General features: G+C 38.5%; 2 protein-coding genes across 4 annotated transcripts; both read left to right on the top strand.

The window, feature by feature from the left end:
• The first annotated feature begins 866 nt into the window (after positions 1 to 866).
• gtf2h2 (general transcription factor IIH, polypeptide 2) lies at positions 867 to 11,638 on the top strand. Of its 2 annotated transcripts, XM_054774874.1 has the most exons (16): positions 867 to 978; positions 1,696 to 1,734; positions 1,847 to 1,918; positions 2,005 to 2,082; positions 3,173 to 3,209; positions 4,405 to 4,491; positions 4,584 to 4,634; positions 4,742 to 4,796; positions 5,185 to 5,290; positions 5,378 to 5,468; positions 5,660 to 5,858; positions 7,033 to 7,096; positions 7,316 to 7,419; positions 7,598 to 7,700; positions 9,547 to 9,586; positions 9,915 to 11,638. In XM_054774874.1, the coding sequence occupies exons 3-16, from the start codon at positions 1,863 to 1,865 to the stop codon at positions 10,023 to 10,025; spliced, it is 1,182 nt and encodes a 393-aa protein (XP_054630849.1). In that variant the 5' UTR covers positions 867 to 978; positions 1,696 to 1,734; positions 1,847 to 1,862; the 3' UTR covers positions 10,026 to 11,638. The 2 variants fall into 2 exon arrangements, with proteins under 2 accessions (XP_054630849.1, XP_054630850.1); XM_054774875.1 differs by lacking the exon at positions 1,696 to 1,734.
• Positions 11,639 to 12,482: 844 nt separating this feature from the next.
• Positions 12,483 to 24,831, top strand: dhfr (dihydrofolate reductase). Of its 2 annotated transcripts, none has more exons than XM_054774688.1 (6): positions 12,483 to 12,687; positions 14,747 to 14,796; positions 15,726 to 15,831; positions 18,178 to 18,301; positions 19,145 to 19,260; positions 20,172 to 24,831. In XM_054774688.1, the coding sequence occupies exons 1-6, from the start codon at positions 12,596 to 12,598 to the stop codon at positions 20,185 to 20,187; spliced, it is 504 nt and encodes a 167-aa protein (XP_054630663.1). In that variant the 5' UTR covers positions 12,483 to 12,595; the 3' UTR covers positions 20,188 to 24,831. The 2 variants fall into 2 exon arrangements, with proteins under 2 accessions (XP_054630663.1, XP_054630661.1); XM_054774686.1 differs by having other exon boundaries at positions 12,486 to 12,687; positions 20,380 to 24,821.
• The last annotated feature ends 708 nt before the right edge of the window (positions 24,832 to 25,539 follow it).

The raw sequence follows: 25,539 nt of genomic DNA on the forward strand, positions 1-25,539 counted from the left end.
GCGCAATACCTAGCAACCGGATCAACCACGCCTCCTCACTAAGATAAAAGTTTCTGTCCCCGCCTTGCTCAGAGTTGCTCTCAGGAACTTCTTTAACCACTCTTAAAATAAGTTAGGAGCTTTCTGAGAGGACTCTGAGAAGCTTTGTGAATACAGACCCAGGCCTGTGTGCAAATTCACCTGTGTCTGGTGAATTTTAAAAAGTAGTGTATTTCATATCATAGTATAAAGAATACGAGACATTTAATTAATGTATTCATTAAATATATTAATTTAAATAAGTTATTACTTAATGTAATTTTATTTTACTATTTTAAACCTTGTATAAAATATATTGAGGTGATTTACAAAATGATGAAATTGTGAAAATGGTACTTTGTTAGTGTTCATGTGCCACTATAACATGTTCACATGTTAGGCCTGGGTCAGGTCAGAAAGATTTAGTATTTAATCTCAGAGGTGTCATTTACGAGAACATTTGAGTCGTTGTTAGTGGGGGCGTGTGTGTACGTGTGTTATGTCCCCGCCCTCTCTCTTCAACTCCTTGTCCCCCTCCAAGTCAAGCCAGTTGTGTCCCCCCCAACCCTCAAATCCAAACTTTGTTCATTAATGTCCATGAACAAATTTTGCATCAATTCAAAGTACATTTGTGCTGCTAAAAAAGCGTCGAGTTGACTGCGTTTTAAAATAACAAATACGTTTACACAATGAACAATGCTACACATCTTTGAGATTAATTAGTCGTATTTATTTACAAAAAATATCACGTATTTATTTTATGAATAATTTTTATTTATAATATCAGTAGTTTTGTGGAAAAGGTAAAAAGGGAATTGGACGGGCGGACACTTTTTTTACGAGTTGATGTTTCTACGGAGGTATAAAGTGAGGCACCGCTGCTTAAATGGAAAGAAAGAAGGAGAAAATAGACCAGTAACATTCTACAAGATCCTAAAGTGTTCTAAAGTTTCATCGCAGGTAACAAAAGTATCTACCAGAATAGATGGTGATTATTGTTGGTCAATTTATGGACGAGAACCCCACAACGACGCAGCTACTCTTGACAATTTGAAAACGCTGCTGTAATGCAATGGACTTCAGCCTAAATAATAACAATAATAATAGTAATAATAATGCAATGTATGTGTTATAACGAGAGTAAGTCCGTAATTGGATAGGATTGTTTTATTTGCTCAGTACCCGATACCTATCGAGTATTTGATGCCGGTTTTGTTGTTGTTTCTTTTACAATATAATATTTTACTGGTTTGTGTTCCTCAATAGCTTGCCAGCTCCACTGCCTGTTTGAATATACATATATGTGTACAAATAGACATAGATATAACTATACTGTGTGGAGAGAGCAAGTGTAGTACAGTAATACTACACTAATTGGTTCCAGACCCGACCATGAGAATTGCTTGTTTCTCCGAACATTACAGTAACATTACTGTCACCTAAGTGACCAGTGTAGAATACTACATATCATCACAATGTCTTTGAATTTTCTGAATGCTTCATATTTGTATTTTACTTCATTTAGCCATTCTTGTGCTTCTAAATATTTCATTGGGCAAAAAAATATGTACAATTTCCTTAAATATTAAATATGCATATTTTTGGACTAATAACAAGCCCTATTTAACCATGAAACAATATGCATTAATAATTGATGTACTGTTTTTTTTCAAAAAGCGTGGTAGAGTGAAGCTGTCCAAGTCTAAACCCAAAGTGGTGAGCGATTATTGTCCTGTTGATGTATGGATGAGTGCATTGTTTGATATTTCTTTTACAAGACCACGTGATTTTGTGATGACTGATGTAATCTTTGTTGTGTGTTTTTTAGTAGGAATATAAGCATCATGGAAGACGAGCCAGAGAGAGCAAAACGCTGGGAAGGTGGCTATGAGAGGACATGGTAAGAGTGTGAGACCAGATCGACTCAATGATATGTTCAGACATACGATTTTTATTGGTTCATATATTTGCTTCACCTCTTAACAGGGAAGTTTTGAAGGAGGATGAATCAGGATCGCTCAAAGCCTCAGTGGAAGAGATCCTGTTCCAGTCCAAAAGGGAAAGGTATGTGAGAGAAGCGTTCATAGACTTAAATGCCTTACCATTATGATATCAGTTTGCCATCATTTTAACTGTTCTTAACGCAGATCTGTCATGTAAACGATGAAGGCACACAGAATCAGCATAATCTTGTCTCAGTTATGAAACAACCTCACCGAAATAAATTTGGGCCACCGCAAATATATTTGCTGCTGCCTGTTCGCCCTCACTCATAAACACATAGTCTGTGTAGCTCTGCTTCTTGACACACCTCATACGCACATTGCATGTTAGAGAATAAGGAGCTGTAGAAGGACTGATCAGTGTTGCTGACTTAGACTTTGAATCAGACCCCTCTAAATACTCTTTTTCAAAATAAGCGACTGGCAGCAAATCAAGTGAAGAGACCTTTCTAGACTAAAATGGAGAGGCTCTCAATTTGCATCTCATAGCACGTAACTGAGGTGCGTTCAAGGACCGCCGATCAAAGTGTGAAATCTTAATGCTTGACGATATACATTATCAATGAGACAAAGGCATAAACATGTAAAAGTTGTGAGACACTGACATGAAAGAGTGTATCGCACTTCACAACTAGCAGCGGATGCTACTGTGGGCCCTTCCCCCCATCTCAGAGCACTCAAGTGGCGGCGTCTTGTTTGTGACATTACAAAAATGACAAAAAGAAACGACAGTGTTGTGCTTTTAAAGTTTAGGTTGCAATCAAACACTGTACCAAACATTTTTTTTTTTATTACATGTGCGTATTATACTGTAAGTCTACCACTGCACAAAATGAAATCACACGACATTTTACACACAAACACTTAAGCAACAGTTTTTGAAAATCTTCACCCTGAACGGAGTCTGCCAAAGGCTCAGTTTTTAAGGACAGAAACCTATGTTTGTGTGAGGACAAAAGGACAAAATGCATAGAAATATGTGCCATTTTAAAATATCCATGTTTGTGTGGACATAGCCTAACAAAAAAAAAAAAACAAGGATCTCTATTGACCTGAAAAAGGAAGGTTTATTTGCATTACGTTTAGATGTTTCAGCATCATTTTAAATTCAAACTAAGTATTTCAATTGTATGTCATTGCTGTCTTTGCAGGATAATAAAAAGCTGTGGCCAAGTCAGACTTGGAATGGTGAGTTCAACCTTTTGTTGGATAACTTTGTAGTATTTTCTTCAAGTGTCACCTGATGATAAGCATAGTCACAAGAGAAGAAGACCACGCATGTTTACGCTAGCATGAAGACAAATTAAAACCACACAAGATTAAATAATTCAATATTTTAAAGCATATGATAAAATAAAAAGCCATCTGTTTAATAAGTGTCACAACATTTCAGAAGAACACACTTTTAATACACGGCATGACTTCTGAGCACATCCCTGTTGCGTAGAAACATATCAAACCTATTTTAACACCAAACACCAGTTTCAGATTGGGTAGGATAGTTTTTTGCCTGTGTAGCCTGCATTTAGAGGTGAAAACAACATGAAACCCAGAGAGCTGTCTACCGGTGAAAAACAAGCAATTGTGAATGTGAGAGAAGACAGAAAATCAATCAGAAGCATTGCACAAACATTGATCATAGCCACTACAAACATTTGGAATGTCTTGAAGAAGAAATAAACCCCTGATGTACTAACAGACGTACAACAGGTAGACCAAGGAAAATGTCAGCAGTTGATGACAGGAACATTGGGAAAGCTGGAAAGAAAGACCCTAAAACAGGGTCTCAAACTCGCGGCCCGCGGGTCATTTGCGGCCCAACAAATCGTATCTTGCGGCCCGCAACTGGACATCAAAGAGTGGTGTAACTGCAGCCCACAACATCCGGGCAAGCTCAGTGTTACTTCCATACTTACAGGGGCAAGTAAACACCAACACTGAACTAACAGTGGTGTTATCACATGGATGTATTGTGAATTGTATCATATCGTGAGGTACCCTGATATTCCCAGCCCTACTCCCAATACTTGATATGGCCCAGCCTCACCCAGACTCTACCTCCACTGGCCCCCAGTGAAATTGAGTTTGAGACCCCTGCCCTAAAACGACTGTTAGTGACATCAGCAACAACATGCAGAAGGCAGGAGTGAAGGTATCACTATCTACTCTTCACCTGAAAATCACCCCGTAGTGTTTAGGAGGCACACAGCATTTGTCCATGGATGGAATTGGAGACAGATAAACTGTACTTCTCATAGAAGTGTGAACAATAAAGACATAACTATTTGGAGACTTCGCTGTTTTAGTACTCATTGTGAAGTAATTTCAGGTGGGTTGCACTGCTGTGTGATTTAAGGATCAACCATAGCATCCTGTCTTGCAGATGCGTCATCTTTTTGTAGTGATCGACTGCTCCAGAAGTATGGAGGATCAAGACTTAAAACCCAACCGTCTCACTGCGACTGTGAAGGTTGGTTTTTACTATTGTCTCGTCGCTGTCGCTCTTAATACCAGCAAATGACACAATAAACAAATGCAGACATGTCTCTCATCTTCCTTCAGCTGATGGAAGCTTTTATCGACGAGTACTTTGACCAAAATCCCATCAGCCAGGTAAACGTTAATGATAGCGATTATTTCAATTTGTGGTGGTGGTGGGTTGCCAGAGTTATGTAAAAGGTATAATGCCAGCCAATGTGTGTGATGTGTTATGTACCCAGGTGGGAATTATCGTCACAAAGAATAAACGAGCTGAGAAGCTCACTGACCTAGCAGGTAAGACAAAACACAGGAAAAACAGCCGCTCCAGCATACCCCCGCGACCCTAATGACGATTAAGCGGCATAGAAAAAGAATGAATGAATGAATGCTGAAATTGATTTCTGACCAAAATACATGTAAAATGACTTTTTAATGTAAACATATAATCATATGAAGTGTTGAGTGTATATATGGTTTTATTCATATGCAACAAAAAACACAAAAAAAAGCCTTCTCTCAGACAAAAGACAAAAAGGTCCAACCTGATTGTGTGTATTTGTACATTTGCAACTATTTACTGTGAAACAACACATCAACAAAACCTCACACAACCAAATGTAAATTAAAACAACAGTAGTACTTGATGACGATCCTCGCTAAATAACTTTTGCTCAACCAACAGGAAATCCAAAGAAGCACATCGCTGCTCTGAAGAAAGCGGTGGACACTGTGTGTCTAGGAGAACCATCCCTGTACAATTCCCTCAACTTGGCTTTGCAAACACTCAAGTAGGTTTCCATTGTGCTTGTGTTGTATCACGTGAGATTCTTTTTTTTTCCTGTAGCTGACGTAGTTCTCTTGTCTTTACATGAAAGACACATGCCTGGACATACAAGCCGGGAGATTCTCATCATCCTCAGCAGCCTCACCACATGTGACCCCGCCAACATCTATGAGATGATTCAGGTGACATTACCACTGTACCCGCAGTCCTATTTAAGCTATGTACTGTTAGTGTAGTATTTCTAGCTTTTTAAAGAGATCATGCCACTTCACCTCTTATACACTGCTCCTGTAGCGTCTTTCATTTTGATTGATATTTATTGGAAATAAAAATAATAATTTTTGTTTTAACTGCTTTATCTTGCCATCATCAGACCCTCAAGTCATTGAAGGTGCGGGTGTCTGTCATTGGCCTGTCAGCAGAGGTTCGGGTGTGTACCATGTTGACAAGGGAGACTGGTGGATCGTACCATGTCATCCTGGATGAGAGCCATTTCAAAGAGCTGCTGCTGATGCTGCATGTGAAACCTCCCCCCGCCAGTTCATCATCGGAATGCTCTTTAATACGTATGGGTCAGTACGCACCGTCACTAATGATAGCATTGTAGTCCCGTTACTCTGTTCCCACTGAGCCCACCATTTTTCCGAAATTCCTCAAGCCATTGATATCATTCCAGCATAAAAACTTTCAGGATAACTATTTTCTGCATCCCAAAAAATCCCCGTAATTCTACATTTTCTGTACAGCATTCAGCCCATCGGCATCCACTCACAATTTCTACACAAATTCGCTTCTTTAGTTATTGTGTGTATGCTGAGAATTCAACACCATTTTTCATCCATTTATTCCTCTTCTTCTTACTCCGCCTCATTTTTCGTCTACATTTCACAACCGATGGAAACCAATCCAACATCAAAATGTTCAGCTCATTCAGGACATGTTGACTATCAGGGCTTTTTAAAAAAATCTCACATTTTTAATTTCAAATTTTCTGTGACATTTTTCCCCCATTGAAAATGAACGGGCAATTAATTGGTGCCCCTTATTCCATAACATTTTGCTTATTCTACAGGGTGACATGGCTCAGGAGGTAGAGTGGTTGTTTTCCAACCTGATGGTTGCTGGTTTGGTCCTCGATCGCGCTGTAATCATTAACCTTAGTTATGTATTTCAACATTCAGTCTGCATTTTTACTTTTCACAGCCCTTTTTAGTCTGGTAAAAATGAATGGATAAATTAAATGGTGCCCCCTACTGGCTTTTCTAAAAAAAAAAAAAAAAAAAAAATCCTAGATTTTCCATAATGTGACATTTTTCCCATTGAAAATGATTGGTGGGAATTAAGTTTACATTTAACATTAACATAATGCAACATTCTGCTGATATGTTTCGATCCTCAGTTGATGAATAGCTTTCAACACATTTCAAGGATATTTCAACATTCATTCTACATTTCGTTTCAGTATTCACATATACTTTTTACTGAAATTGCTTCAACTAGTTTTCAGTGTGATGGAATATTGGTGGGGACTGCTTGCTTTGTCTTTGCACTATGTTCTTTTTTTATTCTGTTCAGCTCTGGTTGTTTTAAAATAGGAAACAATTTAAGATAGTCAGAGTTTTGGCCAATCCCATACTGTGGTGCGTGCTTATGATTGATCACATCTTGCATTAGCACATGGATGTAGATGTACTGAAGATTTGTGTATTTGTCAAAGTGACACTGTTTTACTCTGTCTTCCATTAGGGTTTCCTCAGCATACGTGTGGCTCTCTGACTGATCAGGATGCCAAACCTTCTTTCAGCATGGCGTAAGTAAACCACTGCAAATACGAGAGTGTGTAGTCCAACATGGAGTTTTAATTTGTGCCACCTTATTTTTATGGCTGTATCAATTACTCGCCGCGTTTTGCTCTTCACCGGTCGTCCCGGATCGAAAGTACCACATAGATAATGAGTGACCAGAACGTTTAAACATACACGTAAACTGTTAAAGTACTGTTGACAATAGTTTTTTTTTTGTCTCAAAGTCTATTGGATGGCAGCACTGATCCAGGTCTCTCTCTCGGAGGATACTTTTGTCCGCAGTGCCATGCCAAGTACATGGAGCTCCCAGTGGAATGTAAAGTCTGTGGTATGTCTGACTGGTTCAGTTTGACTGTGTGTGAATTAGTAACGACACAAATGACTACTAATGCTGATAATGCTGACTTCTGTTGCGTGATACATCACTGTCATTGTTGGTATTGCTCAGAATATGCTTTATCTTCAATAAAGTGCCATGTTTTCATAAATGTTATTTTGTCCCCGAGGTTTGACTCTGGTGTCGGCTCCTCACCTGGCCAGAGCTTTTCACCACCTCTTCCCCCTGTGTGTCTTCATTGAAAGCCCGGTAGAAAAACTCCAAGAAAACAGGTTAGTTGTCTCAAAGGCTGCCAAAATGCGTCGATACAAATTCAACGCTTGTCCCCGTAGTTTGGAGAACCGGAACGCATTGCAGATGGAACGTTAGTTGGACAGACATGGCTACTGCGCTCAGTGTTTGTCACTCGTCAGCATTCCCACACATAAAATTCTACATAATTTTTCATCTATTTATTCCTCTGCTTTTTCTACTTCTGCCTCATTTTTTGTCAGCTAACTCGTCCCACATTTCTCAACCAATTCAAAGCAATCCAACGTCAAAATGTTCAGCTCATTCAGGACACGTTGGCTATCTATCAAGACTTTAAAAAATTTCCCACATTTAATGTAATTTCATATTTTCTGTGAGAATTTTCCAATTGAAAATGAATGGGCTATTTATTTGGCGCCCCTTACTGGTGGAAGTTTTACAATTTATTTTGCACTTAACATCACATTTGACATTCTGCTTATTCAACCTCATGGTTGCTGGTTCGATCGTCAGTTGGTGAATAGATTTCAACACATTTCTCGAATATTTCAACTGCGGGTACTCCGGTTTCCTCCAACATTTCAAAAATATGCATGTTAGGTTAAGTGGAGACTCGGCAGGTGTGAATGGTTGTCTATATGTGCTCTGCGATTGGCTTGCGACCAGTCCAGGGTGTACCCCGCCTCTCGCTAAAAGTCAGCTAAGATAATCTCCAGCATACGCTTATGACCCTAATGAGGATAAGCGGCATAGAAAAACAAAGTGAGTAGTAAATATGTTCATGTTCTCATCTACAGTAACCATCAAAGTATTTTACTTTCATACCAGCATCATCCATGTTCACCTTGTACAGTACAGTCCGATGTTATTTATTTGGCTATGTCTTTCTAGAAAGTCTCTTAAGCCTAGGTTTTAAGGGGTTAGAGCGGTGACGTGTGGTTAGACGTCATTTTATGTTAGAATGACATCAGTGTTTTTGCTTCAAAGTTTCCACGGTTTTGCTTTCAGGATATCTTTTAAGGATATCTTCTGTTGAGTATTACAGAGAACATTCGGAAAAAACATTTATTATTCTCTTTAATTTAATACAATTGAACAACAAACATAAATAAACATTTCTTTAAAGTAAGCATCGTTTTCTGCTGTTGTATTATTACAATGTAAAAAAAAAAAAGCTTTTTAAAGAGAACATGTGATTAATTGTGAGTTAACTAAGACCATTGTGCGATTAATCACAATTGGATTTATACGAAGGAAAAAAAAGCAATTGACAGCTGTCAGTCAAATAATATTTTCATACTCTACCTCTCACAACATATTGTGGTTCAATACGGCCTAATATTAGTCCAAAAATATGCATATTTAAGCAGATTTGACTTTTTTTTCCCCCCTAAATTAAACATGTTCAAGTACAAAAATGGCTTGAGTAAAATACAAATATTAGGCATTCAGAAAACTCATTCAAATATTTTGTGAGGATATGTAGTAGTCTACACTGGTCACTAGGTGTCAGTAAGGTTGGGTGAGACACACAAACACCAAACTTGATCACCAGAATGACAACAGCCACAATCATCCCTATAAAAAACGTATGTCGACGGTCTTAAAAAGGTTTTCTAATGCTCTGACTACAAAAATCTTCAATTTTTAATTAAGGAATCCTACTCTGCGGAAATTCACTTAAGGTTGGGTCTGGTGCCAGTTAACCGCAATAAACTATAGATTCCTATACATTCCTTTTTCCTACTTTGAAAAACGTTTAATCAGCTTTAGCCCTAACTATAAAGTTTTTATTCATGTTTGAAAGATTTATTTGTGAAAGAAGGTGGAATTACATGTGTAACATCTTGATGTGATTGATTTCAGGTTCTGTGCGTCCTGTCAGGGAGAACTGAAAGATAAAAGTGTAAGTGCAGCATGTTGATGACTTCCTATATACAAGTAGATGCACTTCAGTAAAAAATGTAAATGTTTTCAATGAATGAGCCAATAGTACTCCTAAGAAATAATCTCATGTAATAACGTAATATAATAACAACATATTTCATGACAAACACAGTGATGATCCTTGATGTAACGCATACACAGCATACATGTGCAGTGGGGAAAATAAGTATTTGATCTTACATTTTTTTTAAGTAAACATGGTCATGTCATGTCAATGTTTGTTGTATAATGTTTGGACCTCCTTAATAGTATTTTTGAACTCGTGATGTCTCCATCTCTGTTTGTAGATGTTCACCTGCCCGTCCTGTCACAGTATTTTCTGTGTGGAGTGCAATGACTTCATTCACGACTCGCTACACTGCTGTCCCTGCTGTGTTCGCAGCCAAAGCACAGCGTAACCACGCCCCTTCTTGTATCTGTATTATTTAATAGTTTTTTACATTTTTGTTTTCCTTAATAATGTCTAGGGATGTCATGAGGTCTCGCAAGATTAAAACGTGCGGTATTTCTCGTTTAAGAGAAAAGCTGTCTCGTGGGCGCAGGGCAGCCAGAAGCCAATCAGACTGTGAGCTATGGCATTGCTGCTGTGACTAATAATATACTGTACATACTATGGACGTGGCAGTGCGCGAGGCAGGAACCTTGCAGTCCTGCACATGACCTCTGCGCACTCTGCGTTTCCACTGTCACGCGTTTGCTTGTGACGTTTGTCTTCTTTTTTTAAAAATTGGAGTTCAACAGCTGCCGCCATGTTAATGTCCAAGCAGAAGCTGTAATTCTACAACTGATCAAAGTTGGTTAAGATTTGCCAGATCAAAACACAATTGCTGCATAAGCCTTCTATGAAATCATGCGATAATAGCGCCTATTTCGGAAATTCACTACTTCCCTGTTCCGCACTCTTAGGCATCATTGTAACTGTATTTTTTTTTAGCATGAACATAAAATTAATCATCAATCATGCAATCAAACATGTCTTTTTTTTTTTTTTGTCCTGTTTGGCATCTTAGTCATGCAGTATGGGTGAACGGTGTGATTGTTTTCCCAGAACAGCTTTGCTTACAACAGGGGAGTCTAGTATGCTGCTGTTCAAGTTGCATTGCAAACTTTTTTTTTAAAAGCACCGAACAGAACATTGTTAGGATGACGGACAAAAAAAAAAAAAAAAGAGAGAAAAGACATCAGTGGGTCACATCATTGACTGTGCAGCACTGCCCCTGTGTTCCGGAGGGCAACGTGGGCCCAGCCCAGACCACCTGAGCCCTCCCAACCCCCACGGGGGCAAAAGACTTGCGGACGCCACGCCAACTGGCTGTCCCGCATCAAACCCATAGAGGTACCCATAGCAGAGCACAAGAGCACCGCCTGCCGCGGGGCAGCCCCCAAGAGCATGAAGCTCGTGGCAGAGAGAGCCCGCCCCCAGGCAGCAGTCCATCACCAGGAGTACGAGCCAACACAAACATTGCTGTGTTCGGTGTGAAAGGTGAAGGTGGCTTATTGCTGGATCTGATGTGAAATGTGATTATTTTGGGGGAGCAGAACATCCATGCTGTGATGTGAACATCCATACAACAGTGCACTTATCAGTGTTTCCCATACATGGCCTGCCAAATTTGGACCAACACAGATAAAATTGGCACCACTTAAATTAAAAAAAATATATATTTTTTTAGCTGTGACACTTCCTGTTTGCCCTCGCTCACAAACACATTGTAATGGGACTGTCTGTCTAGCTTGTCGTTACAGTATATGGCATTGTAACTCTGCTTAACACCAGAGCCACCAAAAACCAGCACTACATGAGGTATTTGTATAGCATTTACATTAACAATAAAAGTGAAATGACTTGTAAACGGCCTGCTATGTATGTGGTGACCTTTTTTCTAGGGATACTTTCTCTCACAGTCCAAATTATGTAAAGTTTCATCCATCCATTTTACAGGATGACCAGGCTTCATGGTCTCCCCCCACCGCTTCCAATTCCAACAGGGGGGACACCGAGGCGCTCGTAACATGGTTTAGGTGTTAAGTGGTCCCAGGCATAATACGACTGGTGAATACGGCCAGAATACATCCACTTATTGCATATTTAAAGGTACAAATTGTGTTGTTTGGTAGCAGTCATTTTTAAGATACTGAAAACATTTTTCCACTGTCCTCTGTGGTGGACATGAGAACTTACTACTTTTTCATGATGATATTAACAAATGCGTTTTGTGTGTAATCAAGAAAATACCCTGTTTTTTGCAGTGTTTTTTTTTTTTTATAAACGGCTAATGTTGATATAAAGTAAAAATTTAAATATTCCATATAAAGGGAAGTAGCCCTATTTGGTGATCTATATTTTAAAGAATTTGTTTCATCAAAACTACGAAAGACGATTGACGTCTTTGAAGTTACTGGAGGCCACAGTCTATTACATAAAAAATAAGCATATTTTCTGACAAAAAATATCGTGGCTTTTCACCCAAGACAATTACTGTTTATTATTAATAATTAACCGGAAAAATTACTTTCTCCAGGAGAATATTGATCAGGAAATATCAACAATGCAATGCAAACCGAGGACGCATAACGATAATACACAACAACACATATGTAGCAGCACTAATAGAAGAGCGTACTGTATACACAATTTCACCATGCGTGGAAAACAAGACAAATGCACATTTGAGTTACAGCCCTGCGTAATGAAACGACTGCGGCTATGCAATACATTCTACAACGAGATAATGACAACATACCTAGAAAACCTTGTTGAAGTATTATTTTTTTACATTGCAAATGTAAGTCAAATAACCATACACGCAAAGTTGTCCATTTTGTCACCAACGACGTTCCGTAATTACGTTTCCAAGATGGCTGCTTATGTACACATGCGCATTAACGTTCCTGAAAGATTTAGTTGTGTTGGCGGCAACCTATCCTTGCGATAAGAAGAGCTGGCGGTGGCAAGAGTTATACTAACATGTCTCGCATTCTGAACGGCATCGTAGCTACGTGTCCTGATCTGGGAATAGGCAGAAATGGACAACTTCCCTGGCATCCCACAAGACTAAAGTAAGTCATATTTTTCACACTAGTGTCGCAATTAACGGTCTTTTTCCACCGCATTGGCTCGGACCCTGCAGTAGGATCCTCCAGCCTTGCGAACCGTCCAGGAACACTTCACGTTTACATCACGTGTTCACATCCTTGAAAGGAATGGTGCTAAAGTTGTTTTAGATGTATTTTTCGTTTGTGTGTTGCTGGGATGAGAAGCGAAAGACGTTAGAGGTCAGCCTTATATGTTTAACAATAATATTATCTGCCCATTGCTGTTGTAGCTACCTAGTCTAGGGGTTTCCAAAGTGCGGCCTGGGGGCCATTTGTGGACTACTTCTTGTTTTTCATTAGCCTTTGGCAATTTCCAAAAAGGCTATGGAACAACAGCAACAACAACAACAACAACAACAAAAAAAACACATTAAAAAACCTGAGAAAAGTGGTAAAAAATAGACTTGGCTGGCCACAAATGAAAAACTTTGTTGCTGTATTTAGTAGTGATGTAGCTTTTGTTGCAAACATTAATTTGTGGAATTGAATATGGTTATGAAAATAACTCTTCAAAGCATTAAAAATAATGCAACCAAAGTATTGCTGAATTAACTCTTTTATTACACAGCATGACCAACAATATTCTTTGGCTTTTGTAACAAACCTCTGTGAGTTAGGTCCCTAATCCAATAAAAGTCCCTCCAGTAAAAGATAAAATTGGAAAAAATTGTTGTGCAAAATACTTTTAGGGTAGGACTAATCATTTGACATGGTTATAGATCAATTTGTGGTGTGATTTAGAATATATTACTTTTTTTTGAACAAACTCTTTGAACGCAATAATAATTACAGTACAGCGGTACTTCCCGTGTGAGCTCCACGCACCATGACACAGCAGTCCAGGCACAGTGAGGGGGCACTGCCGCTGTACCTACGGAGCCGAATATCCAACGTGAAACTAACTTCACCACGGTACACAGTGGACATGTCTGCATGGTGGTGCTACGTTTTCTTCTTGCGGGTGGCGGGAGTCGAGTGGCAACTAGCTTTGAGGCGCGTTACAGCACCTACCGTATTGGAGTGTGGCCCACAGTTCCGAACGTTACACGGCAACCGGATCGGCCCGATCTCGTGGCGGAAGCCGATTTTATTCGATCTTCAAAGTTCAGTGGACCCTGAAGATTGGATCGGGACATCCCGAGTATTTAGCAAGTATTCAGACCCTTCTCGATTTTGTTTTTCAAAAAAGCGACTTGTTTAGACTTTTTTTGGTCAACACTTTGAAGACTCTGACGTGAAATTTCTCTTTGTCCGCTTTAGGTAGGCATTTTGTTGAATTTTGCCATTTCCTTGTTCCATCTCTTTAGTGTCTACAGTATTTAATAATAAACACTGTTATCGTATTTTCCAGAGGATAAGTCACACTTTTTTTCATAGTTTAGCTGGTCCTGCTCCTTCATAGTCCGGTGTGATTTAGATATCAAAATATATATGTAATTGAACATGCGCTACCTATTAGTTAAAATGGGGGGGGGGTGGTTTTTTGGTAACTCCTAGTGGCCGCAATAATTCAGTGCGTCGGGGTTGTTATGCCATTAGGCAGACAAATAGAATGATACAGCACATTTTGAGTTCTAAAATGTAATACTTTTTAATGCGCTTCTGCCTTGGAGTCTGTCTGTAAGTAATGTGCAACTATAATGGTATGATACCTGTGTGGACTGACAAACATGGTATTTTAGACAGCAGCGTTGTTTCATTAGCACACCAATTATGTCCAGATTGGAGAATGTAGCTGCTGCGTCAGCCACTGACTGACTGAGTACACACATATGATTTTCAGTCTATTTTAATTCATTTGTGAATACAAAAATTCTTGGCTTTTCAATATGTTTGTACACGCCGGGATGTGTCCAGTCATCATGTGACGTATTAAGTGTCTTCTTCCAGAACATTCTGATATTTATTAAGCAGGTGCGTTTTGATTGTGTTCATATACTTAAAAATGCGTCTTATTTCAGCTTGAGTTAGATTATTATAAATACTACAATGTTGGTCTGCAATGAATGTTTTTCTCTTCCAGTGAGGAATTCAAACATTTCCGCAGGATGACGTCAACACCGTCCATGGAAGGTAAGCTTTGAACATGCTTTTATTGCAACTCTGCAGCCTGATGGCTGGGGTCTTTGTGGGGTGCGACGGTACGCCGTCATCACGGTTCGCTATGTGCCTCGCTTTTAAGCTTCATTTTGGGTACAATAAGGAAAGTCAAGGTGGAACAAAAAACTGCTTGGCTTTTGTGTAAACAAAACTGCAAACTGCTGTCAGGTAAATTGCTTTTAAATACAATTCTTAAAGACAAAATAAAAAATACAGATATAGCATACTTAAAAATTAAAGGATGGGAACCACTTTGATACACTTTTTACATCAAAGATGGTAAATGCAATCCAATCTGAAGAAAACATTTTAGCTAGCAATACTGTACCTCTGCAAAAGTGTCCAATAAGACCAGAAAATAAGACATAAGAATATGAAATTATAGTACACCATTAATTTAATCTTCATGGGGGCGCAGTGGGTGTTGCTCTGCCATTTAAAAAAAAAAAAAAAAAAAAAAAAAAAGACAGAGGAAAATGCTCAACATTGAGGTGGAGCTGTGGTAAAACCCCTTCAACTAAAGCTGAAAGCATGCACTTGAATTGATTGTCGTATTTCAAATCCTTTGTGGCATAGAAAGGCCAAACCACAAAAGCTCATGTGACTACTATAATACTTATAAGATCATTGAACCATCTATGATGTCAAACGCAGTTTTATATAATGCATTTGGTGAATATTTAACAGTAAACAGGCCCTCAGTCGGTTAGTGTTTGCTGATGATTGATGGAACCGCTGTTGTCAAAGTCAATGAGTTCCCAGGTTACAACTTGAATGAATTTCAGGTGGAATCTTCTCAGCAGTCTTTTTTTGAAATAAAAAAAAAAGCATTTTGAGCTTATTGATGAGTGAGAGTCTTGAAAGTGAAGTGTGTGTTTTCATGTGTTGAATGTGTGGCACAGGTAAGAAGAATGTGGTGATAATGGGCAGGAAGACATGGTTTTCCATCCCAGAGAAAAACAGACCTTTAAACAACAGGATCAACATTGTCCTCAGTCGACAGCTCAAGTACGTATTTTGTCATACACTATATGCTATATGGTTTACATACAGTACACTGTTTTTCAATTCATCAACCTTTTGAGTACAATATGAATGTCATTGGGCAAACCTCCCACACACTCTTCCACATTATTATACACAATAGAGTTTCAAAGCATTTCACTGGTTGTTAAGAACCGAAGATTGTCAGCATAAGGAGGTCATATATTACTGAAAGCAAAAGTTATTTCAATCACTAACATTTTAACAGCCCAAGTTACATGGTGACATAAGATCCCTCCCTTTGATATAACAGTCACAATTCTTACATTGAAATTGTGAGTTTTGGGAGCGTTTCTGCTTGAATTTCTTTGCAAGATGTCAGAATAGCCTCCCACAGCTGCTGTTTTATTGTGGTCTGCCTCCCACCCTCTTAGATCTTTTGCTCGACGATGCTCCATAGGTTCTCAATTGGGTTGAGGTCAGGGGAAAAAAGGGGGCAAACCACGAGTTTCTCTCATTTAATACCCATAACAGCCAATAACAGAGAGGTTGGTATTCTGTGCATCATGAGATGGTGCATTGTCGTGCATGAAGGTCATTTTGCAACAGAAGGTACGGTTCTTCATATTGTACAATGAAAGAAAGTGGTCAGTCAGAAATACATACTTTGCTGAGGTCATTTTCACACCTTCAATGACCATAAAGGGCCTACCTACTAGCTCTCTCCCAATGATCCCGATCCAAAACATGACTCAGCCACCTCCTTGCTGACATCACAGCCTTGTTGAGATATGCTGGCCATACTCTACTTCATCCATCCGAACCACCCAACGTTGCACGGCCCTCATCAGGAAACAGGATTGTTTGAAAATTAATCTTCATGTATTTGTTGGCCCACTGCAACCGTTTCTGCTCGTGAGTATTGGTTAGTGGTGGCCGTATAGTAGCTTTATGCAGAACTGCAAGCCTCTGGAGGATCCTACACCTTGAGGTTGATGGGACTTGAGGCACCTGCAGTTTGGAATACCTGTTTGCTGCTTTGTAATGGCTTTTTAGCTTGATTTTTGAGAAATTTGTCTGGCAGAAACCTTTCTCATTATGCCTTTATCAGCACAATCTCGGCTGTCATCTGAATCAGCCACAAATTTCTTCACCGTATGTTGTGAATTATTGAATGTTTTCATGCCTTCATGCCCCAAAGCATTGCAATATTCAGCAGGAAGATCTTTTTTCTTTCCCATATTGCTTGACATCTTTGGCATGCTTAATAATGTGGAACATCATTTTTAAGTGGTTTCTTTTAATTGGGCTCACCTTGCAAACTAATTATGACAATTGCCATAATTGTTTATTGCGCTCAATTGGTTCCACACCCGACTGTGATGAGTGAATTTCCGCGAACCAGGATTCCATTTTTATAAAAGGAATATTTTTGTAGTCAGAGCATAGAAATTCTGCTTGCGACCTTCTAAATTTGTTTTTTTTTAGCACTATTAGAGCCCTCTAGATGTGAAATAATACCCCATAGTCATCTTTACACGCCTAATATACTACTGTGAACATAATAGGAGAAATGAACGGGGGGAGCATCATGTCAGGGGATCAGAGTTGAGTTTTAGCTTGGCGTGGGTTACGGTCGCAACAGTAGCCCGCTTAAGGGATTATTGTGCCTTTTGTGAGCTCATTCAAACCTACAATAAAAGCCTATTGCTTATCGATCAAGTCTGGTGCTTTTGTGTCTCACCCAACATTGCAGTAACATTACTGACACCAAGTGACCAGTGTAGAATAATACACAGCATCACATCTTTGAACGCATCTCAGTGCCTTCTATTTGTGTTTTACTTCATTGAGCCATTTTTATGCTTGAAAAATGCTTAATTTAGGCAAGAAATAATGTAAAATTTGCTTAAATGTGCATGTTTTTGACTAATAAGAGGCCATATTCAACCATGAAACAGCGTAATTTATTCATTCATATATTTTTGAAAAACCATGATGGAGTGAAACCACGAAATTGGAAGTGCAAAGTGGCAAGGGATTGCTGCAACATAAAGGAAGGATGTCCAGGTGCATAAAAATGAAAGGATGCGGGGGCCACTTTGATATTATTCACTCTTCTTGATTTTTATTGTTTATTAAATACCTAAAAATGAGGCAAAACATGCTAAGCTGTTACTCACAAAAGGTTGGGATACTTTGGTCTTTTTGGGTGAAATTTGAGGATGAATTAAAATGCACTTTTACGGGTGAACTTAATTGACCTTCTCTAAACTTTTGAATGTACACGTCCAGCTGTTCAGGCTTTTGACAGAACTTGTTGGCATTAAATGCTGCTTTGTTTTAACGATGCTGTTGGTTGCCTTCCAGAGAGCCCCCTCCAGGCGCCCACCATCTGGCTCCAGATTTTTGCTCGGCTCTCAGGCTGATTGACACACAGCTGTCAGACCAGGCTGATCAGGTCTGGGTTATAGGAGGCAGCTCACTCTATAAGGTCCATTTCTTTACTTGTGTGTTTACACAAATACTGTAGAAGGTATACAGTAATTCCTCGCCACTTTGCACTTAGATTTCATGCCGTCACGCGATCACTATTTTTCAAAAACATTGATTAATAAATCATGCTGTTTAGTGGTTAATACGGCCTATTATTTGTACAAAATATGCATATTTAGAGAAATTTTATGGTATTTTTTTGCCTAAATTAAGCCTTTTCAAACATAAAACGGCTAAATGAAGTAAAATACAACTATAGGGCATTCAGAAAACGCATTCAAAGACGTTGTGATGATGATACAAAGTATTCCACACTGGTCACTAGGTGTCAGTAATGTTACTGTAATGTTAGGTGAGACACACAAGCACCAGACTTGATCGCTGGAACAACTTTATTGAAACAATTTTATTGCTAGTTTGAATGATCTCACAACAGGCACAATAATCCGGTCTACTGTTGTGGCTGTAACCCACCCCAAGCTAAAACTCTGAATCCCCGACGTAACTTCCTGACTGCCTCCCAGTCAGCTCCACTAGCACTGGAACACACTTACAGCAACACACACGAGCACAAGTCTTATTTATGTTTTGCCTTGTTTTCTCTCATGTCTACTATATTGCGTAATAGGAGCATAAAGGTGCCTATAGGGGTGTTATTTCATGTCTAGAGGGCTCTAATAATGTTAAAACCTGTATTTAGAAGGTTTTAAACAGGATTTCTATGCTGAAACTATATACTGTATTGTTAAATTCACCCCTCAGCTTCCTGGCCGTACACTGTGGATGTCCTGTATCATGAAATGACCTCTTAAACTGTTGTCTTGATGCCTTTTGTTTGTAGGAATTGATGGAGAGCCAAGGGACCAGGAGATTATTTGTCACACAAGTCCTGAAACAGTTTGAATGTGACACCTTCTTCCCTGAAATCTGCCCAGCCAAGTACTCTCTGCTACCCGAGTAAGACCAGCTTTTGTGTTGATCCGATTGTGGTAGCTCTGGACATACCACACTAGATGCTGTAGGTAGCCAAGGTCATGAATCTGTCGGGAAATTATTTTTTATATTTTTGTAGATATTGTTATATACTGTATATATTTTTATATTGTTTAATTTAATATTAAATATTTCAATTTTGATTTATTTGCAGATTTTGTAAATTTGTCCCTGACAAATATATTTTTATATATTTAAAGATATTTTTGCGCATGTTTGTCACACTTAAATGTTTCAGATCATCAAACAAATTTAAATATTAGTCAATGAAAACACAACGGAACACAAAATGCAGTTTTTAAATGAAACTTTTTATTAATAAGGGAGAATAAAAATCCAAACCTACATGGCCCTGTGTGAAAAAGCGTTCCCCCCCAATCACTTAACTGCGTTTTGTCGCACCTGAGTTTAAGTGGAAAAGGTTATAAAGCCATTTCTAAAGCTTTGGGACTCCAGTGAACCACAGTGAGAGCCTTTATCCACAAATGGCGAAAACATGGAACAGTGGTGAACCTTCCCAGGAATGGCCGACCCACCCAAAATTACCCCAAAAACGCAGCGACGACTCATCCAAGAGGTCACAAAAGACTCCACAACAACATCCAAAGAAGTGCAGGCCTCACTTGCCTCAGTTTAAGGACTAATAATAATCAAAATACAGTATATTGCTTTTATTGTTTGTTTTGCCCCAGTGACTGTGCGCACCCAATGTGTTTGTGTATTACCATAAATGATGAAGTAGTACGCACACCCGGTGCCTCCACTTTCAGGACAAGCTTTACAAACATTAGGGTGTTTACGTAAGTTTTTTGGACTTTAGTATAAGCTAGAGAATTGATTACACACACAAGATAAGCTTTCTTTTGCAACTACAGTGACAGCAACCACTGACGATGGTCCGAAAATTCCAAACGTGAGTATTGGCACTGGTGGCCGTGCATAAATAGGAAGCCATTGCTTCATGCTTTCTGCTGGGTTGCCTGGGCTGTTAAGCTACAGGGTGGAAAGCTAACATGAATGCATATCAAATGCACTTGTGTGTGTATATATGTTTAGAGTTATTTACATTGATATCTCTTCCAGGTTTCCAGGAGTGCCACAGGGCATGCAAGAGGAAAACGGTATCCAGTACAGATTTGAGGTTTATGAGAGCACTGATGTCACTAAAAATCACTAAAAGGACACCAATGAGGAAAAGGATTTTTCTCTTGCCTGAATTCAATATTAGATGCAAAGATGTCCAGATGTTTTTCAACTTGTTAAAGTGAAGATGCTTCTCACATTTTGTAGCAACAAATGATGGGGTTCTGTCAGTGATGTGTCACGCCAGTGGCTTGCCGTCAGTACTAGCACTGCAGTGTTATAGTGTGCTGATGAGGTAGTGGACGCTGTGATAAGACAAGCAGCCGAGTCATGGAATGACTGCAATGTAGTATAATGGTAAGGTATGCATACAGTGCTACTATTAGCTGTGTAGCACTTTGAAAAGCCCTGTCCTATGAATAAACAATTGATTTAAAAGCCAATGAAAGAAAGTTGTCGAGCAATTTTTTAAATTATTATTATTATTATTATTATTTTTTGCCAAGCAGGATCATGATATAAGTCAGGGGTATGCCAGAGAGCCAAATATTGAAAATGAAAGGATGCAAGGGCTACTTTGGAAGTTTCTTCTTAAATGATGATGTGTTTTTCCCCTAGTATTATATCCGATAGTATAACTTTTTCTCCCAACCTAATGTTCCAAAAGTTACAACTTTATTTTTGTTTTTGTTTGTTTGTCATAGGCCGACATTACGACTTAAAGAATAATGTATTTTTTTTCTTCAATATTTCAACTTTATGACTTCCTCACCAACCGGCCCCATACTGTGAGAGTTGACCCCCACCTCTCCTCCCTTTGCATACTGGGCACCGGTTCACCACAGGGCAGGGCTGAGCCCCCTTCTCTACTGTCTCTACTCCCTCCTGATGCCTAAAGCTAAAGCTCGCTCTTTTTGAACGTGGTCGGATTGTCGAGCTGCATAAGCAAGGCCTCTCACAGCGTGCCATTGCTGCTGAGGTTAGGTCCAGTAAATCAGTCATTCTACATTTTTTGAAAGATCCTGAGAATTATGCAACAAAAAAGTCAAGTTGTAGACCCAAAAAAGTCACACCTGTGCTGAACCGGAGGATCCGATTGGCTGTCCATCAAGACACAGGGTGGTCTTCGACCCAAATTAAGGCCTTACTGGTGCCGAATGCAGCACAATAGCCATCAGATGACATCTGCGGGAAAAGGGTTTGAAAAACAAAAAAGGAATTCAAAGACCTCGTCTCCTTCAACGCCACAAAACTTCCCGTTTAGACTTTGCCAGGGAGCATCAAACATGGGACATTGAAAGGTGGAAAAAAGTTTTATTCTCTGATGAGAAAAAATGTAACCTTGACGGTCCAGATGGCTTCCAACGTTACTGGCATGACAAGGAGATCCCACCTGAGATGTTTTCTACCCGGCACAGTGGAGGGGGGGTCCATCATGATCAGGGGTGCTTTTTCATTCAATGGAACACTAGAGCTTCAGGTGTTGAAGGGTCGTCAAACGGCGGATACTCACGTGCTTACGTTGCAGCGGGCATCCCTCATGACTGAGGGCCCTCGTCTGTGTGGTAACAGCTGGGTTTTTCAACAGGACAACGCTGCAGTTCACAATGCTGGCTTGACCAAGGACTTCTTCAGGGAGAATAACATCACTCTTTTGGACCATCCTGCATGTTCCCCTCATTTAAATCCCATAGAGAACATTTGGGGATGGATGGCAAGGGAAGTTTATAAAAATGGCCATCAGTTCCAGACAGTTGATGCCCTTGGTGAAGCCATCTTCACCACTTGGAGCAATGTTCCCACTAGCCTCCTGGAAACACTCACATCAAGCATGCCCAAACCCATTTTTGAAGTGATTAACAAGAACGGTGGAGCTACTCATTACTGAGTCCTACTGAAAAGATTTTTTTGTTCTGCGTTGGAGAGTTTTTTATTGTTTGAGTGATGGTTTTAAACTTTTGATCAGCTGATAAACAGTCTATTTCAGTTTAATTGTTGTTTTCAATTAATTACTTTTTCAAAATGCTTTTTGTCTCACTCCCCCTTCTTGTTTTTGCATATTGTAGCTCTACTTAAAACCTCATTAAGATCCAAATATGCAAAATGCAAATTCTAGCAATTTTACAACTGGTCTTAAGATTTTGGTCAGGAGTGTATAATATATATGTTATATACAGCATATATGGGCCACTTGGTGGCCTAGTGGACACAGTCAGGAGATTGGGAAGACTTGGGTTCGAATCTCTGTGTGGAGTTTGCATGTTCTCCCCGTGCGTGTGTGGGTTTTCTCAGAGTACTCCGGTTTCCTCCCACATTCCAAAATCATGCATGTTAGGTTAATTGGCGACTCTAAATTGTCCATAGGTATGAATGTGAGTGTGAATGGTTGTTTGTCTACATGTGCCCTGCCATTGGCTGGTGACCAGTCCAGGGTGTACCCCGCCTCTCGCCCGAAGTCAGCTGGGATAGGCTCCAGCATACCCCCGCGACCCTAATGAGGATAAGCAGCACAGAAAATGAATGGATACAGTATATATTATATTTAGACTTTATTCTGGTAACGTAACTTTCTAATTTTCCAAAAATTACAACTTGATGAGTTGTTTTATTAGTTTCACATAATATTACGACTTAAAAAAAATGTTTCTTTAATATTTAATCTTTATGCTACTAAAATGATAATTTTTCTTCATAATATGTTATTGTCCTAATTACAACTTTTTGTAAATAGATTACACGTTTTTTCACTTAATATTTTTTTTTACCTTACTCTTGTAAAATTACTGTTGATTTATCAATTTCTGCTTATTTTTATTTGTATTTTTTTATATAATTTTATTTTATAATAATTTATTATAAATTTTTATTATTTTATTTATTTATTATTATTATTTTAAAATAATATTTTTAGAATGTGCCGAGGACTGCAAATGCCCCCTGGGCCTCCCTGACATAAATCATATAATATAAAATATAAAAAGCATTTTCTTTTTTATTGTGTTGTATTGTATTTTAATTAATTTTAATACATTTTATTCACATAACATATTTTGTATTTTTATATTTAAATTCAATTATTTTAAACTAATATTTGTGTTATTTATATGAAATTATATTTCACATGTTTTAATATATAAAAATAGATATGCTCTTCTTTTTGGAATATAATAACTTTTAATATATTTTAGCATTCTAATATATTTATACATTATTTCAGTTTCATCATGAAACAAATTATTTCATGTCTTTATTTTTTTAAATTCCTTTTAACTTTCTTTTATAATGTGTGTGTCCTGTATATTATATGCCCAAAGTTCAGGGTGCATTTATGTCACTGTTAAGTTGACGTATGTTCCACTTTTTGTGCTTTCAAGACTCGCATGCACTCGAGCTGTAATTGCAGTCACCCGATGAGCTGATAAGATGTAACTGGGTCAAGCTAACACTTTGCTGAAAAGGTGGTGAAAAATGATCACAACTTTTGAAAAGGAATTAAAATTAGAACACGCGCTTCTGAGACGAATGTCATGGCTGTATGGTAGTTGCATTTAGGACAGATAAAGCCTTTTCATTCGCAGTGCATGTGACTACTCTTAATTTCAAATCAAGAATCACATGGAAATGTATTGACAGAGGTTGTTTTAATAAAATGACTCAGCCTTACAATGAAGAATATGTCCTGCATGGAGTAGTAGCAGTTTTGACATGCTACATGATTCATTTGTAACGTCGAGACAAAAGTCACGACTACCTTTTCCATGAGAATGGTCTGGGGAAAAAAGCTGCTCATACTGATTTATTGTACAGCACAACACCTTTATATCCCTTTACATGTCGAAAAGAAGTCCCCTTGCTGATTTAGTAGGTTTACCTGCTTTCAAATATATGAACGCTACATCATTTGTTGCAACAGAGAGATAGGATGTTTTAAAAAATCCAGAAAAAAAGCAATAACTAAAGATTTGGCTCATCGGTTTTTATTTTAGTCCTGTCCCTTTTGGAAAGGATAAAAGACGCCTGTCACACAAACAGTCTCTTCCACTCAAACTCCTCCACCACCATGATTTGCACCAGACTAGAATGATCGACAAGACCATCAAGAAGAAGCTTGGTGAGAAAGAGAGCGCTATCGGGGCAATCATTCGGGTTAAACAATGGTTTCTCCAACAAGAACTATGTCACGGGGATCAAATTAGGGTTACAATGAATGATTATTTACTAGAGCTATCAATTGATTAAAATATTTAATCGTGATTAATCACATTTTGTCCACAGTTAACTCATCCATCACAGACATTTTTATCTATAATAAGTAGGGATGTAAATCTCTTTGTGGTAAACGATTTGATACACATCTAGATTTGCGTATTTGCGATTGAAAAAACGATTTATTTTTTAAAACAAAATGATTTGACATGATTCGATACAGTGTACAAACGATATTATTCCACAGTCACATTCGTGGATGTAGATATTAATCTTACATTCTGAAATACAGAAGCCAATTCTATAAAAGTGGCATTTTTACAGTATTTCACATCATATCCCTAAGCATGCTATAAGGCGGGGGTCCCCAACCACCGGGCCACAGAAAACATTCAGGTGTAATGACAAAAAAATAAACACTTAAAAAATTAAATATTTTGTAAATAACTAAACATTTTATGTAAAGGGATGTCAATTTTGGAAATATTGGCCATTATTTTATTTAAAAAAAAATAACATACAGTTAGAAATTCCACAGTTGTTTAATGTTCCACTTTGTTCGACTGTCCTTGAACGCAACTTCTAACTTTTTCCCACACTGCACAGATAGACTACTATACTGTATTTTCCCCCTTCTTCTTTCACCTCATTTTGGTCTCAAATGCTGATACTGATACATTATTTCATTTTTTTATGTTTTATTTTGAAAAGTGGCCAGATTCTCTCTGTTACATCCGTCTCACTTGACGCATGTCCATTGTGCGTGTGCTAACTTTCTCTTGCCGCACAGATAGACTACTACCGTATTTTTACCATTTTTCTTTCACCTCATATTTGGTCTCAAATGCTGATACTATGTGGGAATGCATAAAGGTAAGTTTTGATGACTTATTGAGTGCTAATGTGCACATTTGTCTCAAGTTAATTCATGCTAGCACACTGCCTTTTACCACA

Source organism: Dunckerocampus dactyliophorus, chromosome 4, assembly GCF_027744805.1.
Source record: "Dunckerocampus dactyliophorus isolate RoL2022-P2 chromosome 4, RoL_Ddac_1.1, whole genome shotgun sequence".
NCBI classification, from domain to species: Eukaryota; Metazoa; Chordata; class Actinopteri; order Syngnathiformes; family Syngnathidae; genus Dunckerocampus; species Dunckerocampus dactyliophorus.

Excerpts from the sequence above, each read along its gene's own strand:
- gtf2h2 (XM_054774874.1), top strand. The coding sequence starts at position 1,863 with ATGGAAGACGAGCCAGAGAGAGCAAAACGCTGGGAAGGTGGCTATGAG. Across the intron at positions 4,797-5,184 it reads GAAGCTCACTGACCTAGCAG|GAAATCCAAAGAAGCACATC; the intron begins GTAAGACAAAAC and ends CTCAACCAACAG. Across the intron at positions 5,291-5,377 it reads TTGGCTTTGCAAACACTCAA|ACACATGCCTGGACATACAA; the intron begins GTAGGTTTCCAT and ends TTTACATGAAAG.
- dhfr (XM_054774686.1), top strand. The coding sequence starts at position 12,596 with ATGTCTCGCATTCTGAACGGCATCGTAGCTACGTGTCCTGATCTGGGA. Across the intron at positions 14,797-15,725 it reads GTCAACACCGTCCATGGAAG|GTAAGAAGAATGTGGTGATA; the intron begins GTAAGCTTTGAA and ends TGTGTGGCACAG. Across the intron at positions 18,302-19,144 it reads GAGGCAGCTCACTCTATAAG|GAATTGATGGAGAGCCAAGG; the intron begins GTCCATTTCTTT and ends TTTTGTTTGTAG.